General features: G+C 42.8%; 1 protein-coding gene and 1 pseudogene across 1 annotated transcript in view; both read left to right on the top strand.

The window, feature by feature from the left end:
* GORASP1 (golgi reassembly stacking protein 1) overlaps positions 1-27,789 on the top strand; it is a 65,727-nt gene that overhangs the window by 15,990 nt on the left and 21,948 nt on the right. Inside the window, exon 2 of the mRNA XM_077491215.1 lies at positions 22,602-22,682. Coding sequence (XP_077347341.1) covers positions 22,602-22,682 — 81 coding nt within the window. The remainder of the gene's footprint in view (positions 1-22,601; positions 22,683-27,789) is intronic.
* LOC143998470 (5S ribosomal RNA) lies at positions 18,538-18,658 on the top strand (annotated as a pseudogene).

The raw sequence follows: 27,789 nt of genomic DNA, 5'->3' as shown, positions 1-27,789 counted from the left end.
ATCTATTTCTCGCTCCCTCCCTGACACACTTGAGGCTCCTGTCTTGGAGAATGTCTCAGAAGTTATCATTCTGATAACAGAAGAACGGAGGAGGAGACAGCTACAGGACACAGTGCTTTGGAGAGAGATAAGAAAACACTGCATATATATGTGCCCAGCTCAAATTTCATGAATCGGGTTTACATTCACTTTAATCTCCTACCGCTCATAGCAGAGGGCGGGAGGTGCAGTCGCTCTGGATGGAAGGCGGGAGCTTCCCAACTTCAACTGTTAACAAGTCGCTGATTGGTTTCTGGGACCACCCTGTGTCATAGCAATCAACCGGCCACTTTTTAGCTTGATAGCATGGCAGCTCCCACCCTCTATCCAGGCCGATCGCACCTCCCGCCCTCTGCCCTGCTGTGAAAATGACAGCAGCGACAGGCTGAAGAAAGGACACACAAGCAGCTAAATGGCAAGACTGTGGCGGTCCGGATAGAACTGTCATTTGTTCTGGGCCGTGATCCCCCATTAAGTGATGCCTGCTCTAAAAGGAAGATGCATAAACTTGCCTATTTTCAGAGCGTTCTGTTCCAGTAACATGATCTCCACAGCAGCCAGCTTCAGGGGAGAGTAGAGAGTATTGACAATGGATGGAATGCCTGGGCAGTGATGCCATCCATAGGCTTACTATGGGGCATCTATTATTAGCTGTCCCTCCCTCCCCCGAAGCTACTGATAGGAGCTGATCACATGACTAGAATGGAACGCCGTGAAATGATGTAAGTATATGCATCTTTCTTCTACATGGTAGTTAGTATAGGCGTTGGAAGCAGTTTTAACCTTAGTTCTAGCTTGGATGTCTACCTTAACATACAGCAAGCAAGCATTTTCCACTGACCACCAGTATAGGTGGGCCCATACCAACTCACCATCAACATAATACCACCAGTGTAAGGGAACGCCACTATTTATACTTTTTGCATTTCTTTTCTGACCATGATTATTATCATTTCATTATATTATTATTACTGAAAATAATTTTGACGTAAAAAAAGAAAGCCTTGGATGTCAAGTACTGTATGCCATGTTGTGTTCTCTTTTTTTTTTTATTCTTATACCTAAACTAAAGGTAGGTACACATGGGCAAATATCGACAGGTTCAACAGAAAGCAGGCGACATTCGACCTGTGTGTACAGCAACCTGTCTGACAGAAGTCCTTCTGGTACGGCCCACTGGATTGAACGAAAATAAACTCCCCGTGTGTACCAGGCATTACTGTTCATGCTAATGTGCCATGAGCTGTAAATACAGAAATTATTAGCAAGGGTACCCTGAGACCAAAAAGTTATTTCAAGGTGTCCTCTATGTTTAAAAGTTTGTGAAAGGCTGGTACAGTATCTCACAAAAGTGAGTACACCCCTCACATTTTTGTAAATATTTTATTATATCTTTTCATATGACAACAATGAAGAAATGACACTTTGCTGCAATGTAAAGTAGTGATTGTACAGCTTGTATAACAGTGTAAATTTGCTGCCCCCTCAAAATGACTCAACACACAGCCATTAATGTCTAAACCGCTGGCAACAAAAGTGAGTACACCCCTAAGTGAAAATGGCCAAATTGGACCCAAAGCCTCAATATTTTGTGTGGCCACCATTATTTTGCAGCACTGCCTTAACCCTCTTGGGCATGGAGTTCCCCAGAGCTTCACAGGTTGCCACTGAAGTCCTCTTCCTTTCCTCAATGAGGACATCACAGAGCTGGGGGATGTTAGAGACCTTGCACTCCTCCACCTTCCATTTGAGGATGCCCCACAGACGCTCAATAGGGTTTAGGACTGGAGATATGCTTGGCCAGTCCATCACCTTTACCCTCAGCTTCTTTAGCAGGCAGTGGTTGTCTTGGAGGTGTGTTTGGGGTTGTTATGTTGGAATACTGCCCTGCCACCCAGTCTCCGAAGGAAGGGGATCATGCTCTGCTTCAGAATGTCACAGTACATGTTGGCATTCATGGTTTCCTCAATGAACTGTACCTCCCCAGTGCTGGCAGCACTCATGCAGCCCCAGACCATGACACTACCACCACCATGCTTGACTGCAGGCAAGACACACTTGTCTTTGTACTCCTCACGTAGGTGCCGCCACACACGTTTGACACTATCTGAACCAAATAAGTTTGTGTTGGTCTCATCAGACCACAGGACATGGTTCCAGTATTCCATGTCCTTAGTCTGCTTGTTTTCAGCAAACTGTTTGCATGCTTTCTTGTATCATCTTTAGAAGAGGCTTCCTTCTGGGACTGCAGTGTGCGGCATATGGTCTGAGCATGGACAGACTGACCCCCGCCCCTTCAACCGCTGCAGCAATGCTGGCAGCACTCATATGTTTATTGCCCAAAGACATCCTCTGGATATGACGCTGAGCACAGGCACTCAACTTCTTTGGTCGATCATGGCGAGGCCTGTTCTTAATGGAACCTGTCCTGTTAAACCGCTTTATGTTCTTGGCCACCATGCTGCAGCTCAGTTTCAGGGTCTTGGCAATCTTCTTATAGCTCAGACCATCTTTATGTAGAGCAACAATTATTTTTTTCAGATCCTCAGAGAGTTCTTTGCCATGAGCTGTCATGTTGAGCTTCCAGTGACCAGTATGAGAGAGTGAGAGCGATAAAACCAAATTTAACACACCTTTTCCCCCATTCACACCTGAGAACTTGTAACGAGTCACATGACACCTGGGAGGGAAAATGACTAATTGAGCCCAATTTGGACATTTTCACTTAGAGGTGTACTCACTTTTGTTGCTAGTGGTTTAGACATTAATGGCTGTGTGTTGAGTTATTTTGAGGGGACAGCAAATTGACACTGTTATACAAGCTGTACACTCACTACTTTACATTGTAGCAAAGTGTCATTTCTTCAGTGTTGTCACATGAAAATATATAATCAAATAGTTACAAAAATGTGAGGGGTGTACTCACTTTTGTGAGATACTGTATATATCGTCTAGTGTATATATTATCAGTAACATTACCTGTCTGGTGCTTTGCAGGTGCATCGTATTGAAATGGCTACTTGTGTTCTCTTTGCGTTTTGAGTTTTGTGTTGTTTTTAGTAGATGACACAAAATTATTATTACCCTGCCAACCAAACATTGCATCATGCATCTGACATGGTTTAACAGATCAGTTGATTTTTCAGGTCATTTAATCATTTGCTCACAGTGGGAACCAGTACTTGTGTCACAGGGCTGGCGTGCCTCACACCCAGTACCTTCGTTTTCAGGCTGTTATATTTCCAGTTAATAAACTCCTAGGGTGACTATAAACTGGTAGGTCCCTCTGATTTCTTTGTGAGGTCTGGTGCCCTCTGAATGAATACTAAACAGCTGGTTTCTTGCTCCCCTAACTTTGTTGATTTTGTTGACAATCATATTGAATAGAATGTTTTTTTTCTTTTCATAAGAGTCCTTGGACTGGCATTTAGTCATTCTGATCTGTTTTATTTGATGACCAGCTGATTAGCTGCCTGGGAAAGGGCACCATATGCATCACACACAGGAAACTCTGAAATGGGCACTAAGGGCGACAATGGTGATACCGCCCAACTTTTTGAGATGGGAACAAGGGACATCTATTAGCAAAAGTATGTAGGCATGGGACACACCCTTCTTAAAGGAGAGTTAACCACTTCAGCCCCGGAGGATTTTACCCCCTTCCTTACCAGAGCACTTTTTGCGATTTGGCACAGTGTCGCTTTAACTGACAATTGCGCGGTTGTGTGATGTTGCACCCAAACAAAATTGACGTCCTTTTTTTCCCCACAAATAGAGCTTTATTTTGGTGGTATTTGATCACCTCTGCGTTTTTTATTTTTTGCGCTATAAACAAAAAAAGAGCGACAATTTTGAAAAAAAAACACAATTTTTTACTTTTTGCTATAATAAATATCCAATTTAAAAAAATATTTTTTTTCCTCATTTTAGGCCGATACATATTCTTTTACATATTTTTGGTAAAAAAAATTGCAATTAGCGATTATTGATTGGTTTGAGGAAAAGTTATAGCATCTACAAAATAGGGGACAGATTTATGGCTTTTTTTTTTTTTACTAGTAATGTGTTTTTTATTTTTTATTTTTTTTCGTGACTGCGACATTATGTCGGACACTTTTGACACATTCTTGGGACCATTCACATTTACACAGCGATCGTGCTATAAAATTGCACTGATTACTGTGTAAATGTGACTGGCAGGGAAGGGGCTAACACCAGGGGGTGCTGCAGGGGTTAATATGTTCCCTATGGGAGTGATTCTAACTGTGGGGGGAGGGGACTCACAAGGGGAGACCGATTGGTGTTCCTCTGTACTGGGAACACACCATCTGTCTCCTCTCCACTGACAGGACATGGATCTGTGTCTTTACATACACAGATCCATGGTCCTGCTGTGTTCCCGGCAAATCGCAGGTGCCCAGCGGACATCGCGGCTGCCAGGCACGCACACGCGGGTGCGCGCGCGCCCCCTAGGTGTCCGGGAATCAGAGGAGGTCATATGACGCCCACCCAGGATAGGCTATAGGCTGGGGCTGAAGTGGTTAAATGGAAAAAATATTAGTTAAACCCACAAGTTTTTTTTTTTCTTCTATATAGATATAGATATATAGATTATATTATATTTAATTATTATTATTTTTTGTATTTATACTAGCTTTTGAAACTTACAAATACAACAGTTTAGAAATTGGATGAAAGATTTAGCATTGGGAAATTCTTTTTGAAAGATAAATTGCATTGCAAATGTATATTATGCATTAAAATACATTTTATGTATAACTACAGTACAAAGTATTTATACCCCTTGAAATTTTCTAAATTTGTCATGTTACAACCAAAAAAAAAATAAATGTATTTTATTGGGATTTTATATGATAGACCAACACAAAGTGGCACATTATTGTGAAGTGGAAGGAAAATGATAAATGGTTTTTAACATTTTTTTAAAATCTGTGAAAAGTGTGAGGTGCATTTGTATTCAGCCCCCCTGAGTCAATACTTTGTAGAACCACCTTTCACTGCAATTACAGCTACAAGTCTTTTTAGGGATGTCTCTACCAGCTTTGTACATCTAGAGAGTGACATTTTGCCCATTCTTCTTTGTAAAATAGCTCAAGCTCTGTCAGATTGGATGGAGAGCATCTGTGAACAGCAATTTTCGAGTCTTACCACTCATTCTCAATTGGATTTAGGTCTGGACTTTGGGCCATTCTAACACATGAATATGCTTTGATCTAAACCAGGGCTCGACAAAACCCGGGCGCCAGGTCGCATTGGCGACTAGAAATAGCGACCTCGCGCCTGGGGCAGCACAGCTGGGGGTATCCTGTCTGTGGACCCCCCCAGTGTGATCGTGTCGGGCCGTTCCGCCGGCGGCCGAAAATTTAGGCCGCGGCTTTGAGGCCTTCTGCGGTCCTATGATTCCTTATGGAATCTGGCGCCCTCTTGTGGTCGCCGTTGGTATGACAAACCAGCAATGCTAATGAAGATTCCTCTGCCTGTTCTATATTACCTGCCTCTTCTTCCCTTTATTTAGAACCCCCTAAACATTATATATATTTTTTATTCTAACACCCTAGAGAATAAAATGGTGGTTGTTGCAATACTGTCTGTCACACCGTATTTGTGCAGCGGACTTACAAGCGCACTTTTGTTGGGAAAAATAATTTAGTTAATAAAAAAATAAGACAACAGTAAAGTTAGCCCAATTATTTTTTATATTGTGAAAGATAATGTTACGCCGAGTAAATTGATACCCAACATGTCACGCTTCAAAATTGCACCCGCTCATGGAATGGCGACAAACTTTTACCCTTTAAAATCTCCATAAGCGACGTTTAAAAAAATTCTACAGGTTGCACGTTTTGAGTTACAGAGGAGGTCTGGGGCTAGAATTATTGCTCTCGCTCTACCGATCACGGCGCTACCTCCTATGTGTGGTTCGAACACCGATTTTATATGTGGGCAGGACAGGGCGCGTTTAAAAATTATTATTTTTTCTGCTTATTTTAACTTTTTTTTTTCCACTGTTTTCCACTGTCACTTTTATTCTTATAACAAGGAATGTAAAAATCCCTTGTAATAGAAAAAGCATGACAGGTCCTCTTAAATATGAGATCTGAGGTCAGAGAGACCTCACATCTCATATTTACACTAAAATGCAATTGGAAAAAAAAATTGTCATTTGAAAAAAATAAATAAAATGTCCCTCTAAGAGCTATGGGCAATGACTTGGAGACGGGGGGGGCGGCAACGGCGCTGTTATCTTCCCCTCACTCGTCTCCATGTCAGGCCAGGGACAGGTCCGGATCGCCGTCACAGACCTGGCGCCTAACTTTTTAAGCTGGCTCCTAGATTCCAAGCAAATTTGTCAACCCCTGATCTAAACCATTCCATTGTAGCTCTGGCAGTACGTTTTGGGTCGTTGTCCTGCTGGAAGGTGAACCTCCTCCCAAGTCTCAAGTCTTTTGCAGACTCTAATGCCGCGTACACACGACCGGACTTTCCGGCAGAAAAGGTCTGGCGGAATCATTTCATCGGATATTCCGATTATGTGTATGCTTCATTAGACTTTTTTTTTCAAAAATTCTGACGGACCTAGAAATAGAACATGCTTTAAATCTTTCCGACGGAATCAATTCCTATCGGGATAACCATTCGTCTGTATGCTATTCCGATGGACCAAAAATGTTGCAAGGGTGGCTTTTGGCTACTGGTTATTGAATTTCCTTTTTCTAGTCCCGTCGTACCTCATCACGTTCTAAACAAACGGACTTTGGTGTGATTGTGTGTAGGCAAGTCCGTTTCAGCGGAATTCCGTCGGAAAAAAGACCGTCAGAGTTTATTCTGACGGGTAAAAACAGTCGTGTGTACGCGGCATTACAGGTTTTCTTGTATGTGGCTCCATCCATCTTCCCATCAACTGTGACCAGCTTTCCTGTCCCTGCTGAAGAAAAGCATCCCCACAACATGATGCTGCCACCGCCATGTTTCACAGTGGGGATGATGTGTTCAGGGTGATGTGCAGTGTTAGTTTTCCACCACATGTAGCGTTTTGCTTTTAGGCCAAAAAGTTACATTTTAGTCTCATCTGACCAGAGCACCTTCTTCCACATGTTTGCTGTGTCCCCGACATGGCTTCTTGCAAACAGCAAATGGGACTGCTTATGGCTTTTTTTCCAACAATGGCTTTCTTCTTGCCACTCTTCCATAAAGATCAGATTTGTGGAGTGCACGACTAATAGTTGTCCTGTGGACAGATTCTCTCACCTGAGCTGTGGATCTCTGCAGCTACTCCAGAGTTACCATGGGCCTCTTGGCTGCTTCTCTGATTAATACCTGTCAATTTAGGTAGATGGCCATGTCTTGGTAGGTGCAGTTGTGCCATACTCTCCATTTTCGGATGATGGATTGAACAGTGCTCTGTGAGATGTTCAAAGCTTGGGATATTTTTTATAACCTAACCCTGCTTTAAACTTCACCACAACTTTATTCCTGATCTGTCTGGTGTGTTCCTTGGACTTCATGATGTTGTTTGTTCACTAAGGTTCTCTAACAAACCTCTGAGGGCTTCACAGAACATCTGCATTTATACTGAACCTAAATTACACACAGGCGGACTCTATTCACTAATTAGGTGACTTCTGAAGGCAATTGGTTCCACTAGATTTTTGTTAGGGGTATCCGATTTTAAAGGGGGGCTGAATACAAATGCACACCACACCTTTCAGATATTTATTTGTAAACAATTTTGAAAACAATTTATAATTTTCTTGCCACTTTGTGTTGGTCTATCACATTAAGGCCGGGTTCACACCACAGCGATGCGGGAACGCCGCGAATCCGCGGCGTTTTCCCGCATCGCATGCCTCCCATCGGCAGTTCACACTGCCCTATGCGAACGGCTGGGAGTGTCAATGATATGTTAATGACACCCCCAGATCCGTCCGCATATCGCAGTGCGATCTGCACACTCGCACAGGAATCGGATCGCATGGTGTGAACCCCCATGCGATCCGATTCTGCTGCGGACCAAAAAAAGGGTCCCGTGCGAGTTTGCTGCAGGAGTGATGCGAATTCAGCCATACTATCTGTATGGCTGAACTCGCATCGCTACGGAGATCGGATGTGATTTGCACTGCAGTGCGGTGCGAATCACATCCGGATCTCCCCCCGCAGCAGTGTGAACCCAGCCTAAATCCCAATAAAATACATGTGTTTTTGGCTGTAACATCAAAAAAATGTGGAAAATTGCAAGTGGTATGAACAATTTTTCAAGGCACTGTATATAGATCAGACCAAAATGAGGAAAAAATTAGGAGGAAAGGGAGACAGAGAGTTCCAAATCGGGGACAGTTGGGAGCCATTTACTCTGCGAGCCAGTCCTGTCACATAGGAGAAAAGGGACTTAAAGCGGAACAATACTGCATCTGAGAACCAAAAATGCTGTTTCATTTATAATATTCAAAGTAAACTCCCCCATCGATCCATGATATATTTTGTGAGAAATCACTTTGAAAAACACCCCCTAACATTTCTGACCGTGGCCATCTTGAGTAACGGCAGATGGTTCATGTAGCATTTACTTCCTGGAATCCGTCTGCCCTTAGCTCAGGCATGCAGACAGGTGTTTGTCTGTGAAAACACCTCCTTTCTTCCTGAAGACTCCTGGGATGTATGGCATCATTTGCCTAAAGCCTGGAAACAAGGAGGTAACTGAAGAAATAAAAAAAAAAAAAAAAAAAGAAGATTAAACCAAGGAAATATGATATAGCAGGCATCACTAAATGGCAGTCCGGACATGGACTGAGTGACAGTTCTCTGCGGACTGTCTCCACAAACTCGCTCATCAATGTCTTTATGGACCTTGCTTTGTGCACTGGTCCAAATCATTTGGTGGAGGGGGGGATTATGGTGTGGGGGTGTTTCTCAGGAGTTGGGCTTGGCCCCTTAGACCCCTTTTCACACTGGAGAGTTTTTCAGGCACTTTTGGGCTAAAAATAGCACCTAAAAAACACCTCCCCGCAGTCCCAGGGTGAAAGCCCGAGTGCGCTCACACTGGGGTGATGCGCTGGCAGGACGTTGAGAATGTCCTGCAAGCAACATCTTTGGGGCAATAAAGGAGCGTTGTATAAACTGCTCCTGCCTATTGAAATGAATGGCACTGCTGCTGAAGCGTCTGCAAAGCGCCTCGGCAGCGGCACTACACAGGCACATTTAACCCTTTATTTGGTCGCTAGCGGGGGGTTAAAAGTGTCCGGCTAGCAGCCGAATAGTGCCGCTGAAATGACGGTAAAGCGCCACTAAATCTAGCAGCGTTTTACTGTCAACGCTAACCCCAGTGTGAAAGGGGTCTTACTTCCAGTGAAGGGAACTCTTAAGACGTCAGCATATCAAGACATTTTGGACTATTTCATGCTTCCCACATTGTGGGAACCGTTTGGGGATGGCCCCTTCCTGTTCCAACATGACTGCACACCAGTGCACAAAGCAAGGTCCATAAAGACAAAGATGAGTGAGTTTGGAGTGGAGGAACTTGACTGGCCTGCACAGAGTCCTGACCTCAACCCAATAGAACACCTTTTGGGATGAATTAGAACGAAGACTTCGAGCCCAGCCTTCTCATCCAACATCAGTGCCTGACCTCACAAATGTGCTTCTGGAAGAATGGTCAAACATTCCCATAGACACACTCCTAAACCTTGTGGGACAGCCTTTCCAGAGGAGTTGAAGCTGTTAGGCCCCTTTCACACGGACGATCCGTTCAGGCCCGCCTGTCAGTTTTTCATGCGGACCTGAACGGATGCTCCATAGAGGTCCACAGAGCGTCGGATTTCAGCGGTGACATGTCTGCTGACATCCGACCCGCTCCAATCCGAAAAACTGTGACAGAGGAAAAAGCTATTTTTCCATCCGTGATCGGATCGGGTGACGACAGACACTGCGGTCCGTCGTCACCCGATCTCCCATAGGGGAGAGTGGCGCTGTGACAGGTCCGTCCCTGCGTAGTGTGCAGAGACAGACCTGTCCTCTTCCTGCTCAGCGGAGATCGCTCCGGCGATCCCTGCTGAGCAAGCGGATATCCACGAGGCGGATCAGCACTGATTCGCCCCATGTGAAAGGACCCTTATAATTACAAAAGGTGAGCCAGCTCAATATTGAATTGAGTTTGGGGACTAAGACTGGGATGCCATTAGACTCCTTTCACACTGAGGCAGTTTTCAGGTGTTTTAGCGCTAGAAATAGAGCCTGTAAAGTGCCTGAAAACTGCCTCCCATTCATTGCAATGGGTGCTTTCACACTGGGGCGGTGCGCTTGCGGGACGTTAGAAAAAGTCCTGCAAGCAGTAACTTGGGAGCGGTGTATAAATCGCTCCCAAAACTCCCCTGCCCATTGCAATGAATGGGCAGCACTTCCGAAGCACCTGAAAAGCGAATCAGAAGTTCCGCAAAATGGCAGTTTGTAACCTCTTCTTTGGGGTTAAAAGCGGCTGAAAAGCGCCACTTAAACATCAGTAAAAGGCCGGTAAAACGAACAGCGCTTTACTGCTAGCGCACGGGCGGCCCCATTGTGAAAGGGGTCTTAAAGTTCCTGTGTGTGTAAAGGTAGGCATCCCAATACATTTGGTAATATAGCGTGTGTGCGCGTGTGTGGGCCAGTTGACACCACATGCAGTCCAGTGCATTTTTTTTCTGCATCAAAAATGCATGGAAAGTAGGTTATATGACTTTCCAGTGGCATAGTTCACACCAGTGCTTGCAGTTCCAGTACGTTCCAGTTCCAGAAAAAAATAGAACATGTCACATTTTTCCTGTACTGGAACGCTGTAAAAAGCATCAAAAACGCACATAAACACTCCAAACAAAACGCACTGGAACACACATGTCCTTATCTAGGTTAAGAAAAGAAGGGGCAAAATACATCAGGCTGCACCAAAAACGCACTGGAGCACGTCAAAAAATGTGCATGCAGAAAAGCATCTGAAACGCATCCGAACTGCGTTTCTATGGTGTGAACTGGCCCTGTATTCGTGTGTATGTATGTGTATATAATGGATTTTTTTTTTTTTCTATTTTTGATGCGGTTACAGAGGACTTTTGTAGTGCCCTGAGATGTTCTCACTGTTGTTGACACACAGTAGATTTGTTTATTATAGATTGTCCGTGTAAACAGAAGCTTCTAATTATGCCCTCACACTTTCACACCTATGCCCACTGAGTGGGTACAACACGTCTTGAGTCTCCGGACCTCATCCCTTTCTATTTTTAAAGCTGAACTCTGGGCAGATATAAAACAACAAATATTTGCAGTTCTGTAATCATTACATGTTTTTTTTTTTTAATGCAAGCTGTGTAAGTACCTAAATTTAACCGCTTCAGCCCAATGGAAGATTTTACCCCCCCCCCCCCCTTCCTGACCAGAGCACTTTTTGCGATTCAGCACTGCATCACTTTCACTGACAATTGCGCGGTCGTACGACATTGCACCCAAACAAAATTTCCCCCTTTTTTTTTTTTTTTTTTTTTTTTTTGATCACCTCTCCGATTTTTCTTTTTTGCGCTATAAATAAAAAAAGAGCGACAATTTTGAAAAAAAACTCAATATTTTTTCATTTTTGCTATAATAAATACCCAAAAATATATATAAAAACTAATTTTTTCCTCAGTTTAGGCCGATGTATTCTTCTACATATTTTTGGTAAAAAAAAATTGCAATAAGCTTATATTGATTGGTTTGCGCAAAAGTTATGGCATCTACAAAATAGGGGATAGTTTTTTATGGCATTTTTATTATACATTTTTTTTTTATTAGTAATGGCGGTGATCTGCGATTTTTATCATGACTGCGACATTATGGCGGACACATCAGACACTTTTGACACTATTTTGCATTGTCATTTATACAGCGATCAGTGCTATAAAACTGCACTGATTACTGTGTAAATGACACTGGCAGGGAAGGGGTTAACCACTAGGGGCGAGAAGGGGTTAAGTGTGTCCTAGGGAGTGATTCTAACGGTCATCGATCACTGCTCCCGAGCAGTGATCTCTGTCATGTCACAAGGCAGAACGGGAAAATGGCTTGTTTACAGGCATTTCCCCGTTCTGCGCCCCCGTGACACGATCGCTGGGAGACCGGCGGACATAGAGTCTACGGGTCCCATGGGAAAACACCCACTAACCCCTCCAATTAAAGGGGACATACAGGTACACTCATTTGCCCACCGCTGCCATTGTGCCAACGTATATTGGTGTTCAGCGGTCGGAAAGTGGTTTTAAAGCCTCAAGTTTTTTTTTTGTTTTGTTTTTTTAACCCTAAAGCGTTACTAAACCCAGGACCCTGCATTTATTATATCTTGTCTCCCACAGTGCACACAACATAGAAATGCAATTATTTTAGAAAATGTAAACTGCTAAATTATTATTCATGATTTATATAACGCCAACAGTTTACACAGCGCTTTGCAATGTAGAGGGGGGGACAGCACAATTACAGTACAGTTCAATACAGAAGGGACAGGAGGGCCCTGGTCGTAGTGCTTACATTCTAAAGGGAGGGGGTGGTGGTACAAAAGGTAATAGATGCGGGGAATGATTTGATGGGGTTGTTAGGTGGGTGTTGGATAGGCTTCCCTGAATAAGTGCATTTTCAGGGATCTCCTAAAGGTGGACAGGTTAGGGGCTAAATAACTTTTTTCATCAGCAGTATATAGCAGTTGTGTGACTTCTATCAGTGTAGGAGGAGTTTTCATTCTCCTCTAAATGTCATATGAGGCCGCAGGACCCCTGATCCTCTGTCTGGACAGTGCTGATTGGCCTTGTGCTGATCACATGCACCCTCCCAAACAAAAACAAAAAAACTCTAGCAATACATAACAAACTAAGCATGTGCAACATGCCCACAATGCTCTGTACTATCAGCAGTTGGATTGCGGACAGGAAAAGACAGGAAGGATCAGAAAAGACAGGATAAAACAGCCTTTTTACACAATGCAGATTAACCTCTCAGGATCCACAGTGAGTATATCTGCTCTCTCCATCCTCACAGGGCAGATTGATAGCAGCACCTGCTGCTGTCAATCAAATCCTATGAAGGGAGGAGTAGGGGGGAGGCCTCTGTCTGTGTCAATAGACGTAACCAGCTGAGCTAGGTATTAAGCCTGCAGGAGTACCCCCCCCCCCCCCTCCCCGCAAACAGCTTTCTGGGAGGGTACTCAAAGGGAAGGGAGAATGCCAAAAGCGCCAGCAGGGGACCCAAAAGAGAAGGATCAGGGCTGCTGTCTACAAAACTATTTCACAAAGGTGGGTAAGTATAACATGTTTGTCATTAAAAAAAGAACCTTTAATATCCCTTTAACCTATTATCAGATTCTTGCAGTCCCTGTACAGCACAGCTCAGACTGGGTTAGGGGGAAGCAGCACAAGAAGCTAATAATTTGTCCTGCAGGTGTGTGAAGCATGCAGATGTGAGGAGAGAACAAAGTGATGAAGGCATCAATGTGCTACTTCTCCTTTCACTGTCAAGTCACATGGTGGGGGAGGAAAAATCGTTTATCGTACATCATGGGACACAGAGCCATAGTAGTTACTATGTGGGTTATAGGCCACCTTCAGGTGATGGACACTGGCACGCCCTAAGACAAAAAGTACACTCCCTATATAACCCCTCCCACTACTGGGTGTACTTCAGTTTTTCCGCCAGTCTCTAAGGTGTTGGTCACGGAGTAAAGATGTGCTGTGCTGAGCTCTGAAGAAATTAGGTTTTGCCTGTAAACGCTTCTCTTTTTAGAGAGCTGAACCATGGGATCCAGTACTTTTGGTATTAAGGCCATAAAGTTTTACCGGCGGTGGTGCTATTACAGGTCCAGGATTGTGGGTTTCCCCGAGGATCCCCAGCTCCTGAAGGTTTGTTAACATACTCCACCGTGAAGGGTGAAGATTGGGTCTGTTGGTTTTACCACAGAAAACCCTGTGACGGGAAAGGTAAGTGGAGTTTTCTAAATAATTTTAGAATTTTCTTATGAATGTCTCCTTTAAATTAGTGAATGTTGTCATGCCTATGTGTCACCACTGGGGGCTGTATAGAGCACATGCCTTGGCATGCTTCCTCAAAGAGCTCACGCTGTGTCCGGAACAACAGCTTCCTTTCTCTACAGCCAGCAGCAGACCTCTGGTAAGTCTGGGGTATTTACCTCCCCACCAGACACCCCCCACCTGTGCTGTTTTCTCCCCCTCTTCACGAAGAAGAAGCTTCAGGAAAAAATAAAAAAATGAACGGCATGCCGCCCTACTCGGTGGCTTCCAGGTTCCTTCACCAGTTTTCCCCCCTCAGTACAATCCCATAGGCTCAGAGGCCTGCGCTCGCACAGGAAAGTTTTTTTTTTTTTTAAAGATGGCATCCTCTCCTGAGAGTGTTATGACTGGTCAGAGTGAGCCATCAGGGGCGTTGGGTGTTTTCGGCTGTTTTTAGCACTGCAGCCCCTGAAGAGGTTTTTTCCTCAACCATTTTAGGCTTGGAACAAAAAATTGATGCCTTAATCGCATCCCAGAGTGGGACTAAGCATAATAGGTCCCTGTCCATTTCCCAGGACCCTCAAACTGAGGAACAGGGGTCGAGAGATGACGGTTTTCTCTCAGGGGACCAGGAAGAGGCTGATGACTCCACTTCTGAAGAGTCTAATATGGATGGATCAGGTGAACAGAAAAGGTTGTTGGTACAATCTCTCACTGAATTGGTCCGCTCCACATTTTTGCTGCCAGTAGCGGAGTCAGTCGATGAGCCCACTTCTTGTTTGGGTTTGCTCCCCAACCTATTCATGCTTTTCCTATCCATTCATTACTGAAAAAGCTTATGTATTCTGAGTGGGAACACCCAGATAAACAGTTTTTTCCCTCCAAAAAAGTTTTCAACGCTTTATCTTATGGAGTAAGAGTTTACTGAGAAATGGGGAATTCCAGCAATTGAAGCTGCTATATCCTCTGTGAACAAGAACTTGACTTGTCTTGTAGACAATGCTGAGGGCCCAACAGATAACAAGTTGGAATTCTTATTCAAAAACAATATTTCTCTGGCAGGTTCAGTGGTTCAACCTGCGCTGGCAGCGATCGGGGTATGTCAGTCCTTAAAAGACCGATTTAAAGAGGTGCTCAAGGTTATTCCTGATAAGCAGACCCAAGATTTGGCCGGGATATCAGAGGTGTTATGTTTTACAGTAGCACTATGAAAGATTCTATTCTCCAAGCCTCACGGCTTATGCTCGGGCTGGTACATGTGCATAGAGTTCTATGGTTGAAAAATTGATCAGCCAAAGTGCCATGCAAAAAGTTCTTGGCTAGTTTTCCGTTTCATGGTGAACGGTTGTTTGGAGACGATCTGAATAAATATATCCAAAGAATTTCTAATGGAAAATTCCCTTTTACCAGTTAAGAAGAAGTTTAAGCGTTTTTTTTTTTAAACAAGCTTCTTCTCCAGTGCCAGGAGCATCTGCCTCCAGGCAGTCACAATGCCCTCCACCCTCAAGTTCAAGAGGTAAACCTCAGGGTCAACCCTAGGGTCAAAAGTCCCTGGGGGAGGAAGCCCGCTAAACAAAATAATAAAACCTCCTTATGAAGGGGCGCCCCCGCTCGCTCGCTCGCTCGAGTGGGAGGAAGACTTCTGCAGTTCTCAAGGGTCTGTCGGGAACAGTGTCAAGACAAATGGGTGGCTTCCTCAATATCTCTAGGTTACAGACTAGAGTTCCGGTCTCTTTGTTTTCTCAGACCAAACGTTTCCAGAGACCCAGGAAAAAAGAAGTCTATCTTTCTGGTTTGGATCATCTCTTGTCTCAAAAAGTGATATCAGTGGTCCCCATGGAAGAGCGAGGGTTAGGGTTTTATTCAATCCTTTTTATGGTACCAAAACCAAACGGGGATGTCAGGCCCATTTTAGATCTCAAAGATCTAAACCGGCTTTTGAATATCCACACTTTTCGCGTGGAGTCAATCCGATCAGTGGTCTCTATTCTACAAAGTGGAGAACTGCTAGCGTCAATCAACATCAAGGGATGCTTATCTACATGCACCTATTTTCCCCGCTCACCAGAAATATCTACGCTTCGAGATAGAAAATCTTCATTTTCAGTTTCTAGCTCTGCCTTTCGGTCTAGCTACTGCACATTAAGTGTTTTACAAACGTTCTGGCTCCCCCCTTAGCCAGATTAAGGGCTCAGGGTATAAGGATTATTTTTTTCTCTATTTAGTATTGCATCAGGCTGAGCATTAATAGCAGCGGCAGGGCTGGACTATTGCTCAAGCAATGGATGCGATTTATTCTGGTAGTTCCTCTGCTTTATGCATCGGACTATGGTCAGAAGGGGGGGGGGGGGGTTGAAACACCCAAAAGAGGAGCTAAAAGGGTCTCCCTCAAGCTCTGGAAAGCCTACTCTACAAATGGCATCCTCCCCTGAGATGGGGTGGCTGGTAACAGTAAGATCAGGGCCATGAAATATTTGAAACTGTTTTCAACACTGCAGCCCCTGTTCATTTTACTAAAGATATCTTTTACCTCAGCCATGGAAGGTTTAAAAAAAAAAGTTTAGCGACTTTAATCGCATCCCAGTGTGGGGTTCTCTACCGTTTTCCTAGGACCCGCAAACTGAGGAACTAGGGGCAGTGGTGAGGCTGATGACTCCTCTTCTGAGGTCTCAAATGTGGGAAAGTCAGCTTTCACAATCTGTAAGATTGATGGTACAATTTCTTGCTGAATGATCCGTTCCACATTGATGTACCCTTAACTGAGTGTTTAGGTTCGCTAAAGCCACCTCAAGCTGTGCATGCTTTTTCCTGCCCATTCTTCGTTGGAAAAGCTTTTTTTGTATCCGGAGGATCACCCAGATAAGCATTATTTTCCTTTCTAAAAAGTTTTCACACTTTATCCCATGGTAGAGAAAATTCACTAAGTAGTGTATACCGGCAATTAACGCTACTATATCCTTTGTCAATAAGTCTGACTTGTCCAGCAGACAATACTCAAATACTTAGGGATCCAACGGATAAAAGGTTGGAATTCCTATTAAAAAAAAAAAACACTTTTTTTTTCTGGCAGATTGAGTGTCTCAGCCTGCGCTGTCAGTAATTAGTTAATAGTTGAGAGACCTGTTTAAATGGGTGTTCAGGGTTATCCTACTCAGCAGGCCCAGGAGGCAGCTTTATGTTTGCAATAGTTGTTATGACAGATTCTATCCTTTAGGCCTTGCGCCCTTCGCTAAGCATCGTGCAAGAAGCTCCTGGCTAGTCTTCCTTTTTGCGGTGAAGCAGCTATCTGGGGTTATTTTTGATAATATATCCAAAGAATTTCTAGTGAAAAGGTACCACTTTTGCCATTTAAATGAAGGACTAAAAGTATTTTCGTTTCAAAGCTCCTTCTTCTGTGCCAGGGGCATCAGCCTCCAGGCAGTCACAACGGCATCAGGTTCAAAAGGTAATCCTCAGGGTTAACCCCAGGGATAAGAGGTCTTGGGGGAGGAAGCCTACAAGATGCCGAAGCCTCCTTTATGAGGAGGTGCCCCCACTTGCTCAATAGGGAGAATTATTCTGCAGTTCTCAGGGATCTGGCAGAAGGAGTGTCAAGACGAATGGGGGACTTCCTCAATAACTCCAAGGTACAAACTGGAGTGCCAAGAGTTTCCATCTCCTCATTTTCTCATATCAAACATTCCTAAGGATCCAGAGAAAAAGAAGCATTGGACCATCTTTTGGCAAAAATGTTCATGGTGGCCAGCATGTAAGAGCAGAGATTGGGTTTTGGTTAAATCCAAATGGACGTTCTGGATCTCAAAAATCGAAATTAAATTCCTGAATATAACCACTCTTTTTTTGCATGAAGTCAATCCAATCCATTATCTCCATCCTACGAGGAGGAGGACTTCTGGCATCAATGTCAAAGATGCATATCTTCATATGCCTCTTTCCTCGCTCACTAGTAATATTTACTGTTCAAAGTAGAAAATTTTCATTTTCAGTGTGTAGCTCTGCTTCCGATCTAACTACTGCAGCTCGAGTACAAAGGTTCTGGCTCCTCTTCTAGCCTAATTGAGGGCCTAAGGTATAATGATTATGGTTTACCTAGTTGATCTGTTCTTGTTAGACCAGTCGGTAGCCCACTTAGACCCAAGTATGGTCAGCACATTCGACTACCTGGAATATCTAGGTCGGATTTCCAACCTAGGAGAAATCTTCTTTAAAACCATGAAGGCTAATACTTGGGTCTGATCATAGGTACACCCAGAAAAGGGTATTTGTACACCAGGCAAAGATCAATGCCATAAAGGATCTGATTTAGCTGGTCGCCGCAAGATGATTTTCTCCTATTCAACCTTGCATGAGGTTGTTGGAAAAGATGGTGGCTTCATTCGAGGCCTTTCCTTATGCTCAGTTTCATCAAGACTGCTGCAAAACAGTATCCTATCGGCTTGAAACAAAAGGGTTCAATCTATACATTGCCAAAGTGTCTGACTCCAAAGCCTATGGCCACATCGCCCTGAAAGCACCCAATCTCGTATGATCTTGGATGCTAAGTAGGGTCGGGCCTGGTTAGTACCAGTATGAAAGACCACCTTGGAAAATACCAGGTGCTGTAGGCTGGGTGCGCCGGAGCCTCAGTTTATGGTTAATATCCAAAAATCTGCAAAGGGGAAAATCCTTCCATCAGTTACCTGGGAAATAGTAACAACATATGCCAACCTTTTTTGTTAGGTTGGGGAACAGTCCTGAAAGATGCAACTGCCCAAGAGAAGTGTTCCAGATCAGAAATGGCCTTGGCCATTAACATTTTAGAAATTCAGGCAGAGCACTTGGTTCTGAGAGCCTGAACGTTCAGTTTACGGTATTGTCTTTGCCAGGATTCAATCCATCAGTGCCACAGCAATGGCTTGTAAAATTAGCCAAGTTTTTTGCATAATGTGAAAGATAATGTTTCGCCAAGTAAATAGATATCAAACATGTCACGCACTCGTGGAATGACAACAGACTACGGTACCTAAAAATCTCAATAGGCGACGCTTTAATTTTTTTTCAGTTACCAGGTTAGAGTTACAGAGGAGGTCTAGTGCTAGAATTATTGCTCTCACTCTGACGATCGCGGCGATACCTCACATGTGTGATTTGAACACCATTTACATATGCGGGCACGACTTCCGTATGCGTTTTCTTTGCTGCGCTAGCTTGTGGCGACGGGGGGGGGGGGGGGGGGGCGCTTTAAAAAAATGTTCTTATTTATTTTATTAAAATTAAAATAAAAAATTAATAATTTTTTTTTAAATCATTTTAATCACTTTTATTGCTGTTACAAGGAATGTAACATCCTTTGTGACAGTAATAGGTGGTGACAGGTACTCTTTATGGAGGGATCGGGGTCCAATCCCTCCTTTACACTTCAAAGTATTCAGATCGCCGTTTTCTGCGATTCTGAATACTGTATATATTTTTAAATCCGGCGCCATTGGCAGCCAAGTTAACCAGAAGTGACGTCATGACGGCGCTTCCTTGTTTACAATTAGACTGGAATGAAGCCGCTTACGGCTTCATTCCAGTCCCTCCCTAGCCGCTAGAAGTGGCGGATTGTGCATCGGTGCTCCCGATTGAACAGGAGCCCCGGTAAGAGCGACAGGAGGGGGGGACGTCCCCTCCCGCTCCTCCGGCATAACAGCCAAGGAGCTTTTAGCTGCATCGGCTGTTATAGCTGGAAAGCCAATAGCCCGCTCTGAAAAACGGTACCGGGAAAATGTCTGCAGGTGTGGGCATCATCCCGGTATAACCCCCGGAAGCCGAGTACGCACATCTGCGTACGCTCGGCGGCAAGGGGTTTTAAAGAAAATAGGATTTTTAGAACGGCTTACCTGTAAAATCTTTTTCTTTTGAAGTGTATCATTGGACACAGAGGTCCCAACCCTCTTTCTAGTATACACATGTATTGCTTTGCTACAAAACTGAGATACTCCCGGTATAGGAGGGGTTATATAGGGAGGCAACCTGAAGGTGGTCTATAACCCACATAGTAATTACTATGGCTCTGTGTCCCATGATGTACTTCAAAAGAAAAGGATTTTACAGGTAAGCTGTTATAAAAATCCTATTTTTACAAAATATGTGAGTCGTTTATTGCGTTTGTTTGCCCTAACTTTTACTTAGTGTGTTTTTTTTGTTTTTTTTTGTTTTTTTTTACTGAAAAATTAGTTTCCTAGACCTTTGTGATAAATTTTTCAAGAAAAAAAAGTCGGTCTTACTGGGGAGCTCTTCAGAATTCTTTCCTTATAGACTCCCGAGACGTAAATCTGTCTGTGGCTGCCATCAGCCAGTCATTGTGTTGTATGGGCTGAGGACCTGCAGCTCTATGCACACCTGTCATTTCAGATGCAGGAATCTGCTAATCACCCTTGTGAATGTAGCCTTAAGCTTATGTCTGTATTTATTTAGTTATAAGTCATTGACATTGTTGTCCATGTGTTCTCCATTTGTAGTTTTGTTTTTGGAAGGATAAACCGGTAGATCTAGAACACAGCGGCGGAAAAGCTTCATACACCTGTTGTTCATGTAACTGCAAGTGTAGCCACACCTTGGCTATCTGATCTTCCGGATTATCACACACTGCAGATTTCTTCTGTCTTGGCTTTGTTATTAGATCCTATCCTTTCATGTAAGTGGAGAATAGAACGTTGTCAGGCAGTCAGCTAACCATACAAATGAAAGTGAGAAAAATTAGGGGGGTGTCGCTGCAGCACAGAAGGTTTTTCACCCTAATTCATAGAATGCTTTAAAGAGTTCCGCTGTTTTTTTTTTTTTTGTTTGTTTTCAAAAGTCAGCTACAAATACTGTAGCTGCTGACTTTTAAAATATGGACACTTACCTGTCCAGGGCGCCCATGATGTCGACACCTGAGGCCAATCTGTCCCTCGGCTCTCGGGTGCTGCCGCCGCCACCATCTTCTGTAAGGAAATCAGGAAGTGAAGCCCTGCGGCATGACTTCCTGGTTCCCTACTGCGCATGCGCAACTCGCACTGCTGGTTCCCATTGGTCCCTGCTGTCTCCTGGGACCCGTGTCTCTCCCAGAAGAATATGCCAAATATGACACCGGAGGGGGGAGGATTCCGAAAAGCGGAAGTTCCATTTTTGTGTGGCACTCCGCTTTAAGGTAGAAAAACCTTTTAGGCTTTAGAACCACTTTAAAGGATAAGTTCACCTTTTCATAACATGTTACACCCATATTCGGGGTGTAACATGTAACATGTTATGAATACACCAGCCCCCGCACCTCCTGCTTCCCCCGCCAGCTGTCAGAATAAAAAAAAAAAACACACTGGGGGTTATTTACAAAAGGCATATCCACTTTGCACTACAAGTGCAAAGTGCACTTGAAATTGCACTGAAAGTGCACTTGGAAGTGAAGTCGATGTATATCAGAGGGAGACATGCAAGGAAAATAAAAAACAGCATTTTAGCTTTCACATGATTGGATAAAGAGCTTCCCCTTATTTCAGATCCACCCCTCAGATTTACAGCAACTGCAATTTCAAGTGCACTTTGCACTTGTAGTGCAAAGTGGATTTGCCTTTTGTAAATAAGCCCCACTGTGTCACTCATTCACAGTGCTTTTGTGAATGGAAAACATCAAGGTAAGGCAGCCTCTGCGGCTGTTGTCTTGTAGTTTTCAGTTAACTATCATGGCGCCATGAGCATTGTGGTAGTTCATTCTTGCTTCCTGTCAGCATGTATCGGCTTCTTCATATGCGGTACAAGCAATCAGGTAAACTGAAATATCTGCAGGAAACCTGCATGGCACCAGTGACCTGCTAATTGCTGAAACAATGCTTTACAACAAAAAATTATAAATGCACTTTTTTTTTTTTGTTTTACCTGCAAAAAATTTGCATTTATTCTTTTTTGTGAAAAGGTGAACTTATCCTTTAAGCTGGCCACATACTATTAAGCTGGTTATACACTAGTAGAATTTGTTTATACATTTTTTGCTTTAAGAATGTTTATTTGATTTTCTAATCGCTAGTTGAGGTCAAATAGAAATTTGTTTCAACCATATTGATAACATTCTAAGGAGCAGCAGGGAAAATCTTAACCGTGTTTGTGGTTTTCGTTCGAGAAATTACATTCCTTCCAAAATGGAATATTAAAAGCAAATGAAGTTTGAGAATTTTCATATGAATATTTGTATGAATGTTTGAAAACCTACTAGTGCATAGCCAGCTGCTTTTTTTTTTTTCATTCAGTGATTTTTCCATCCACACAAACGAGGTGCATGGAGGATGCTTTTTGTTATTGTAGGCCTGACTACCTTGTCCCCTCAGCTAATCCCCACCAAACTGCCCCTGTGCTTTAAGTGTCCTTATTGATCACCAATGCATGCTTAGAAGTCAGGGGGTTGGGTTACATACAAGACCTTAGTAACAAAGCAAAATCATTTTAAGGGAGGTTTAAGGTTTTTCTTATAGAGAAGATAATAGCAAACATCTTTTTTATTTCTAATTATACATCTATTTATCTTTAGTAATTTATAATGTATCCGTTTTATTTTAGGTTCAGGAGAATTCTCCAGCACAGAAGGGAGGACTTGAACCATTTTTTGATTTTATTATAGCAATTGGACATACAAGGCTGGTAAGTGATTATGAAGTTAATCTTGTTTTAAAAAAATAAAAATGTACATAAGACTTGTTACGGTTCCGGAACCTTATTATGCTGAATGTTTTGCTAAAAAAACTGCTGAAAAGAAGGTATTTTCACTGATTTACACTTGGACCCCTTTCACACTGGTGCGCTTTGCAGGCGCCACAGTGCTAAAAATAGCACCTGCAAAGCGCCTTGAACAGGGCTTTCACACTGTAGCAGTGCGCTAACCGGATGGTAAAAAAAAGTCCCGCTAGCAGCATATTTGGATCAGTATATAACACCGCTCCTTCACTGCTCCTGCCCATTGAAATCAATGGGGCAGCGAGGCTATACCTCCGGCAAAGCGCTGCTTCAGCAGCGCTTTACAGTGGTTTTAACCCTTTCCTGGCTGCTAGCGGGGGATTAACCCCTCGCTAGCAGCCGAATACCGCTGGTAATGGTCATTGAGCCATTTGCATGGATATTGTTATTTTACGACCTGCACTTCTTCTTTTTTTTTTTGTGTAAAATATTCCCTTAAGCCCCATACACACTATCGGATTTTCTGCTGATTTTTTTTTCCTTCCGATTTACCAAAACCATACAATATGAGGTCAAGCCTTAGGCGTTTCAATTTGTATGCAATCAGGCAGGCCCTTCTACTACATGGTTTTGGTAAATCTGAAGACAAAAATCAGCAGAAAATCTGATAGTGTGTATGGGGCTTTAGTCATTGAGAAACCAAACATAAACTGCAATCTATCCTATTCGCGAAGAAAAGTTCCAGTTTTGAAATGCGTTGCTATGCTCCAGGTGAACATGAGAGTTTGAATTTTATACCCAATCTAGCCACCACCGGTGATTGTGTGTGCATGATTTTATCTCATGTAAGTCTGGATGTAGGGCAGATTTATTGCCATGAATGGCAGAAGGAGACTTCTGTCCATCCTCTGTAGCCTGATCACCTGCCACTGTCTCTTCTGTAACTAACCACATGGCCTGAAATCACATATACAGTACTGTGCAAATGTTTTAGGTAGATGTGAAAATTTTTGTCAATTTAAGAATGCTTTTAAAAATAGTATTATGTTTATCAATTAAAAAAATGAAAATAAATGAACACATGTAAAATCAAATCAATACTTGGTGTGGCCGCCCTTTGTCTTTAAGTCAGCATCAATTCTAGGTACACATGCACACAGTTTTTGAAGGAATTTGGCGGGTAGGTTGTTCCAAACATCTTGGAGAACAAACCAGCATATTCTGTAGGTGTAGGCTGCCTCAAATCCTTTTGTCTCTTCATGTAATCCCAGACAGACTCGATGTTGAGATAGATCAGGGCTCTGTGGGGCCAAACCATCACTCCCAGGACTTCTTGTTCTTCTTTATGTTGAAGATAGTTCTTAAGGACATTGGAGTAGAGTTGGAGATTTGGTCAGGATCAATGGTGTCCTCGATGCTGAGAAATACAGGCAGATACTTATCTATCATACCATACTCAGGGAGTTGTGTTGTTGGCCCCAAATTTATTCTGCAGCCCCAATCATACAGCCAATATCATTAAGAACTATCTTCGGCATAACGAAGAACAAGGAGTCCTGGAAGTGATGGTTTGGCCCTCACAGAGCCCAGATCGCAATATCAAGTCTGTCTGGGATTACATGAATTGACAGAAGGATATGAGGCAGCCTACATCCCCAGAAGATCTGTGGTTAGTAGTCAAAAATGTTTGGAATAACCTACCTGCCGAGTTCTTTCAAAAACTATGTGCAAGTGTACCTAGGAGAATTGATGCTGTTTTGAAACCAAATGGTGGTCACTTTGCATTTTTTTAATTGATAACAAATTTAAATAAAAACAATTAAAATATATATTTTTGAAAACTTTCTTACTTGACAGCATTTCTTCACACCTGCCTAAACCTTTTGCACCTTACTGTATGCAGTTATCATCATCCTTTGTTTTTGTTGGGAGTTGGAAAAGAGCAGTTTGCACAGAGATCTTCCAAGAAGTTGAAAAAACAAACATGTGAGCGATAACAAGTGTTTACGACTGTTGGAAGCGTCCATTATTGCTCCTTAGTGTAGCCCTCAGGGCCTGTTCACAGCACAACGCATGCGATGACATGCTTTATAACAGCACACTGTAACATGCTCCCGAACACACACATACGGTGCACTGTTTGTCCTGTGCATTGTACTGTATTGCAAAAATTCGAGCAGGAGCTTGTTTTTATGCACCAAGGTGCTTTGCAGACCCATTCAAACTAAATAGGCTGCCTAAACGCAATATACATTGGTGCACAAAATTGTGAGCATTATGGTGTAAACAGTTTCTAAATGCCATGCATTTGTTGTCATAATGCAGCTAGATTTGGCTTTTTATGACCACTATAGGAAGGCACTCACCATGCCTGGCTTATCTTGGGGTAAACAGTAGTGATTGACTAAATAATACAATGCGGCTCATTTACTAAAACTAGAGAGGGCAAAATCTGGTGCAGCTATGCATGGTAGCCAAGCTGCTTCTAACTTCAGCTTTTTCTATTAAGTTTTGACAATAAAACATGGAAGGTAGTATAAAGGTTCACAGTGCTCGTGTGCTATTAAACAGTACAAACTATCATGAACAGTTCTCCCTTGTTTCAAACTTGCTATTTCAATGCATATATATCTAATAAATCTTTTTTCATTCAGTCCATTCAAACTATTGTCCAATGTGCCTTCACATGCAGTCTCTTGTGCTGGGTTTAATCCCGCCTGTGCATATATGAAAACACTCCGTGCTCCCCCTTGTGTCCCTACTCACCAGATAGATGTGAAATGAATGCACTATAGTTTCCAAGTAGCCAGATGTATGTGTTTTTCCTCTGATGGTCTCTCATCCACTCCTTTTGCTCTGTGTCTCCAATTGCCTCCAATCTCTGTATAGTCTTGATGTGATTCAGTGAGTGGGCGATAATCAAGAGTGGTGTCCCATTAGAGTTGCCATCTCATCCCTTTAAACCAGAACACTTATGAATTACACAGGTTCTGATGCTAATTTAATGCAGATAGTGCACCAAGTGAGTTTAATTACCACCTTAGTCAACCACAGAACCTGTGTAGTTAATATGTGTTCAGTTTTAAAGGGATGAGGTGGCAACTCTATGTCCCATACACCCAATAACCGGAGACCCCAGCTTCTGAAGACGCCCAGAGGGAGGGGACAGACTTGTAAGGCGGGGTTTACTGGTGAGGTCACATGCTCCCCGAGGGGCATGCGCTGGCTTAGTGTCCACGAGACATACTGATCCATGTTTGTATAACTTTGCAAACAACTGAGTGCAATCTGTTTGTTTGTAACCACGTTTAATAAAACTATTTTACACTATGTGAGCATTCCCTTGCTTATCCTTCCACCTATGAGTCACATCAAGACTATATAGAGATTGGAGGCAATTGGAGACACTGAGCAAAAGGAGTAAAGCGGAGACCATCAGAGGAAAAATGCAGACACCTGGCTATTTGGAAACTATAGTTTATTAATTTCACATCTATTTGGTGAGTAGGGACACAAGGGGGGGAGCATGGAGTGTGTTCACTAATGCACAGGAGTGATTAAACCCAGCACAAGAGACTGCACTTGAAGTCACGTTGGACAATAGGTTGACTGGACTGAATGAAAACGTTTTTGGGATATATTCATTGAAATAGCAATTGTTTAACAATATTGAAAGAAGGAAGAATTGTTCATGATATTTTACACTATTCGTATTGTTTACTAGCACTCAATTGCATATAGGCATTTTTGCACTGGAGAATAAGGGGGAAGCGCTGTGAACCTCGAGATACTAGTTTATATTGTTTAACAGCAGCACACCCAACACATTTTGCAGGTTATTCACAACACAGCGGGGGGCAGCGCTGGCTTTTTTTAGTTATAAAACCTTTTTTTCTGCACATCGGTGCAAAATGTTTGCTCCAAAAAAAAAAAAAAAAAGTAGCTCCGCTCATAGGTGCTCTCAGTCGGCATCGACACCAATCATTACAGAGAGTTTCCTCTTGCCACACTCCATAATGCCCCCAATGCTTCATCTCCTTCCTAATTAAGATGGAAAACAGATTCTATATGTAAAAACCTGTTCTGTAGCCACATCAAAAGTTCCCATTCATTTCCTACTTTAACTGGAGGGTCAGCAGAAGAGCCAAAAGTACATTTCCATGTCATATTATGCTCGCTATGAAATTTATTAGTGACATTGTAAGCTGCTCAGGTTCTCAGGTCTTTGTAATCCTCCCAATAGACTAATTGCCAGGCATGCATGCCAGCTTACTGCAGGTCCTGATAAATTGGTTGACATTCTGGCAGCTGCTGCTCCTGGCACCTGTTACAATTACACTGAATTATTTACTCAATTTAGGTGTTATGTAAGAAGCGCAGGCAAAATACTGTAATTTTAAAGGGAAAATGTACTTACTTGTGTCTGCTTGTTTGTTTTTGGATAGGTGATTTGAAAGAAATGATACGTGTCTGCCCACAACATCATGTTTCTGTGGGTTCCAGATAACATGGTGGCCATTAAGCAGGCCATTCATGGTCAAATTTCGAACTAATTTTCTTTTCAAAATCAGAAAATTTGTTTTTTTTGGGATCCGATGATGCCACCATTGATTTTTCGAAATTTGGCCGACCAAGCTTTCAATTTCACCTCATGATGCTACAGAAAAGAATTTTCATGGCCGGGAATCTTCTTTTCTCTCTGTAAATTTTCTTTTCTTATTACATTTCTCGCACAATTCTCCCATCATTGATTAGAAAATTGTTTGTTTTTCAAAAAATTTCCAACATGTCCGATTCCTCAAATTTCATTTCCACACGAAAATCGGCTGTTGCTGCAGCCCACTAATGGTGCGAAATTCATACGAAAATTCTTGGATACGATTTTTCGAAAGAAAATTCTTTTGAAATTCGAACCGTGTATGGCCAGCATTACACTCAATGAAGTTTGATGATGCATGGGATCCGTCTCTATCTATTGCTATTCAATGCTGCTACAGCATATAATAAGACATAGAAAATCCATATAGATTGAGATTAAAAACATGGACACTTTTTTAACCCCTTTTTAACCTAA

This window comes from Lithobates pipiens, unplaced genomic scaffold (assembly GCF_037356315.1).
Source record: "Lithobates pipiens isolate NorthernLeopardFrog02 unplaced genomic scaffold, aLitPip1_a1.2 Scaffold_19, whole genome shotgun sequence".
NCBI lineage: Eukaryota > Metazoa > Chordata > Amphibia > Anura > Ranidae > Lithobates > Lithobates pipiens.
Note: the sequence above shows the minus strand (reverse complement) of the source record. Positions and strands in the feature narration are given on the sequence as shown.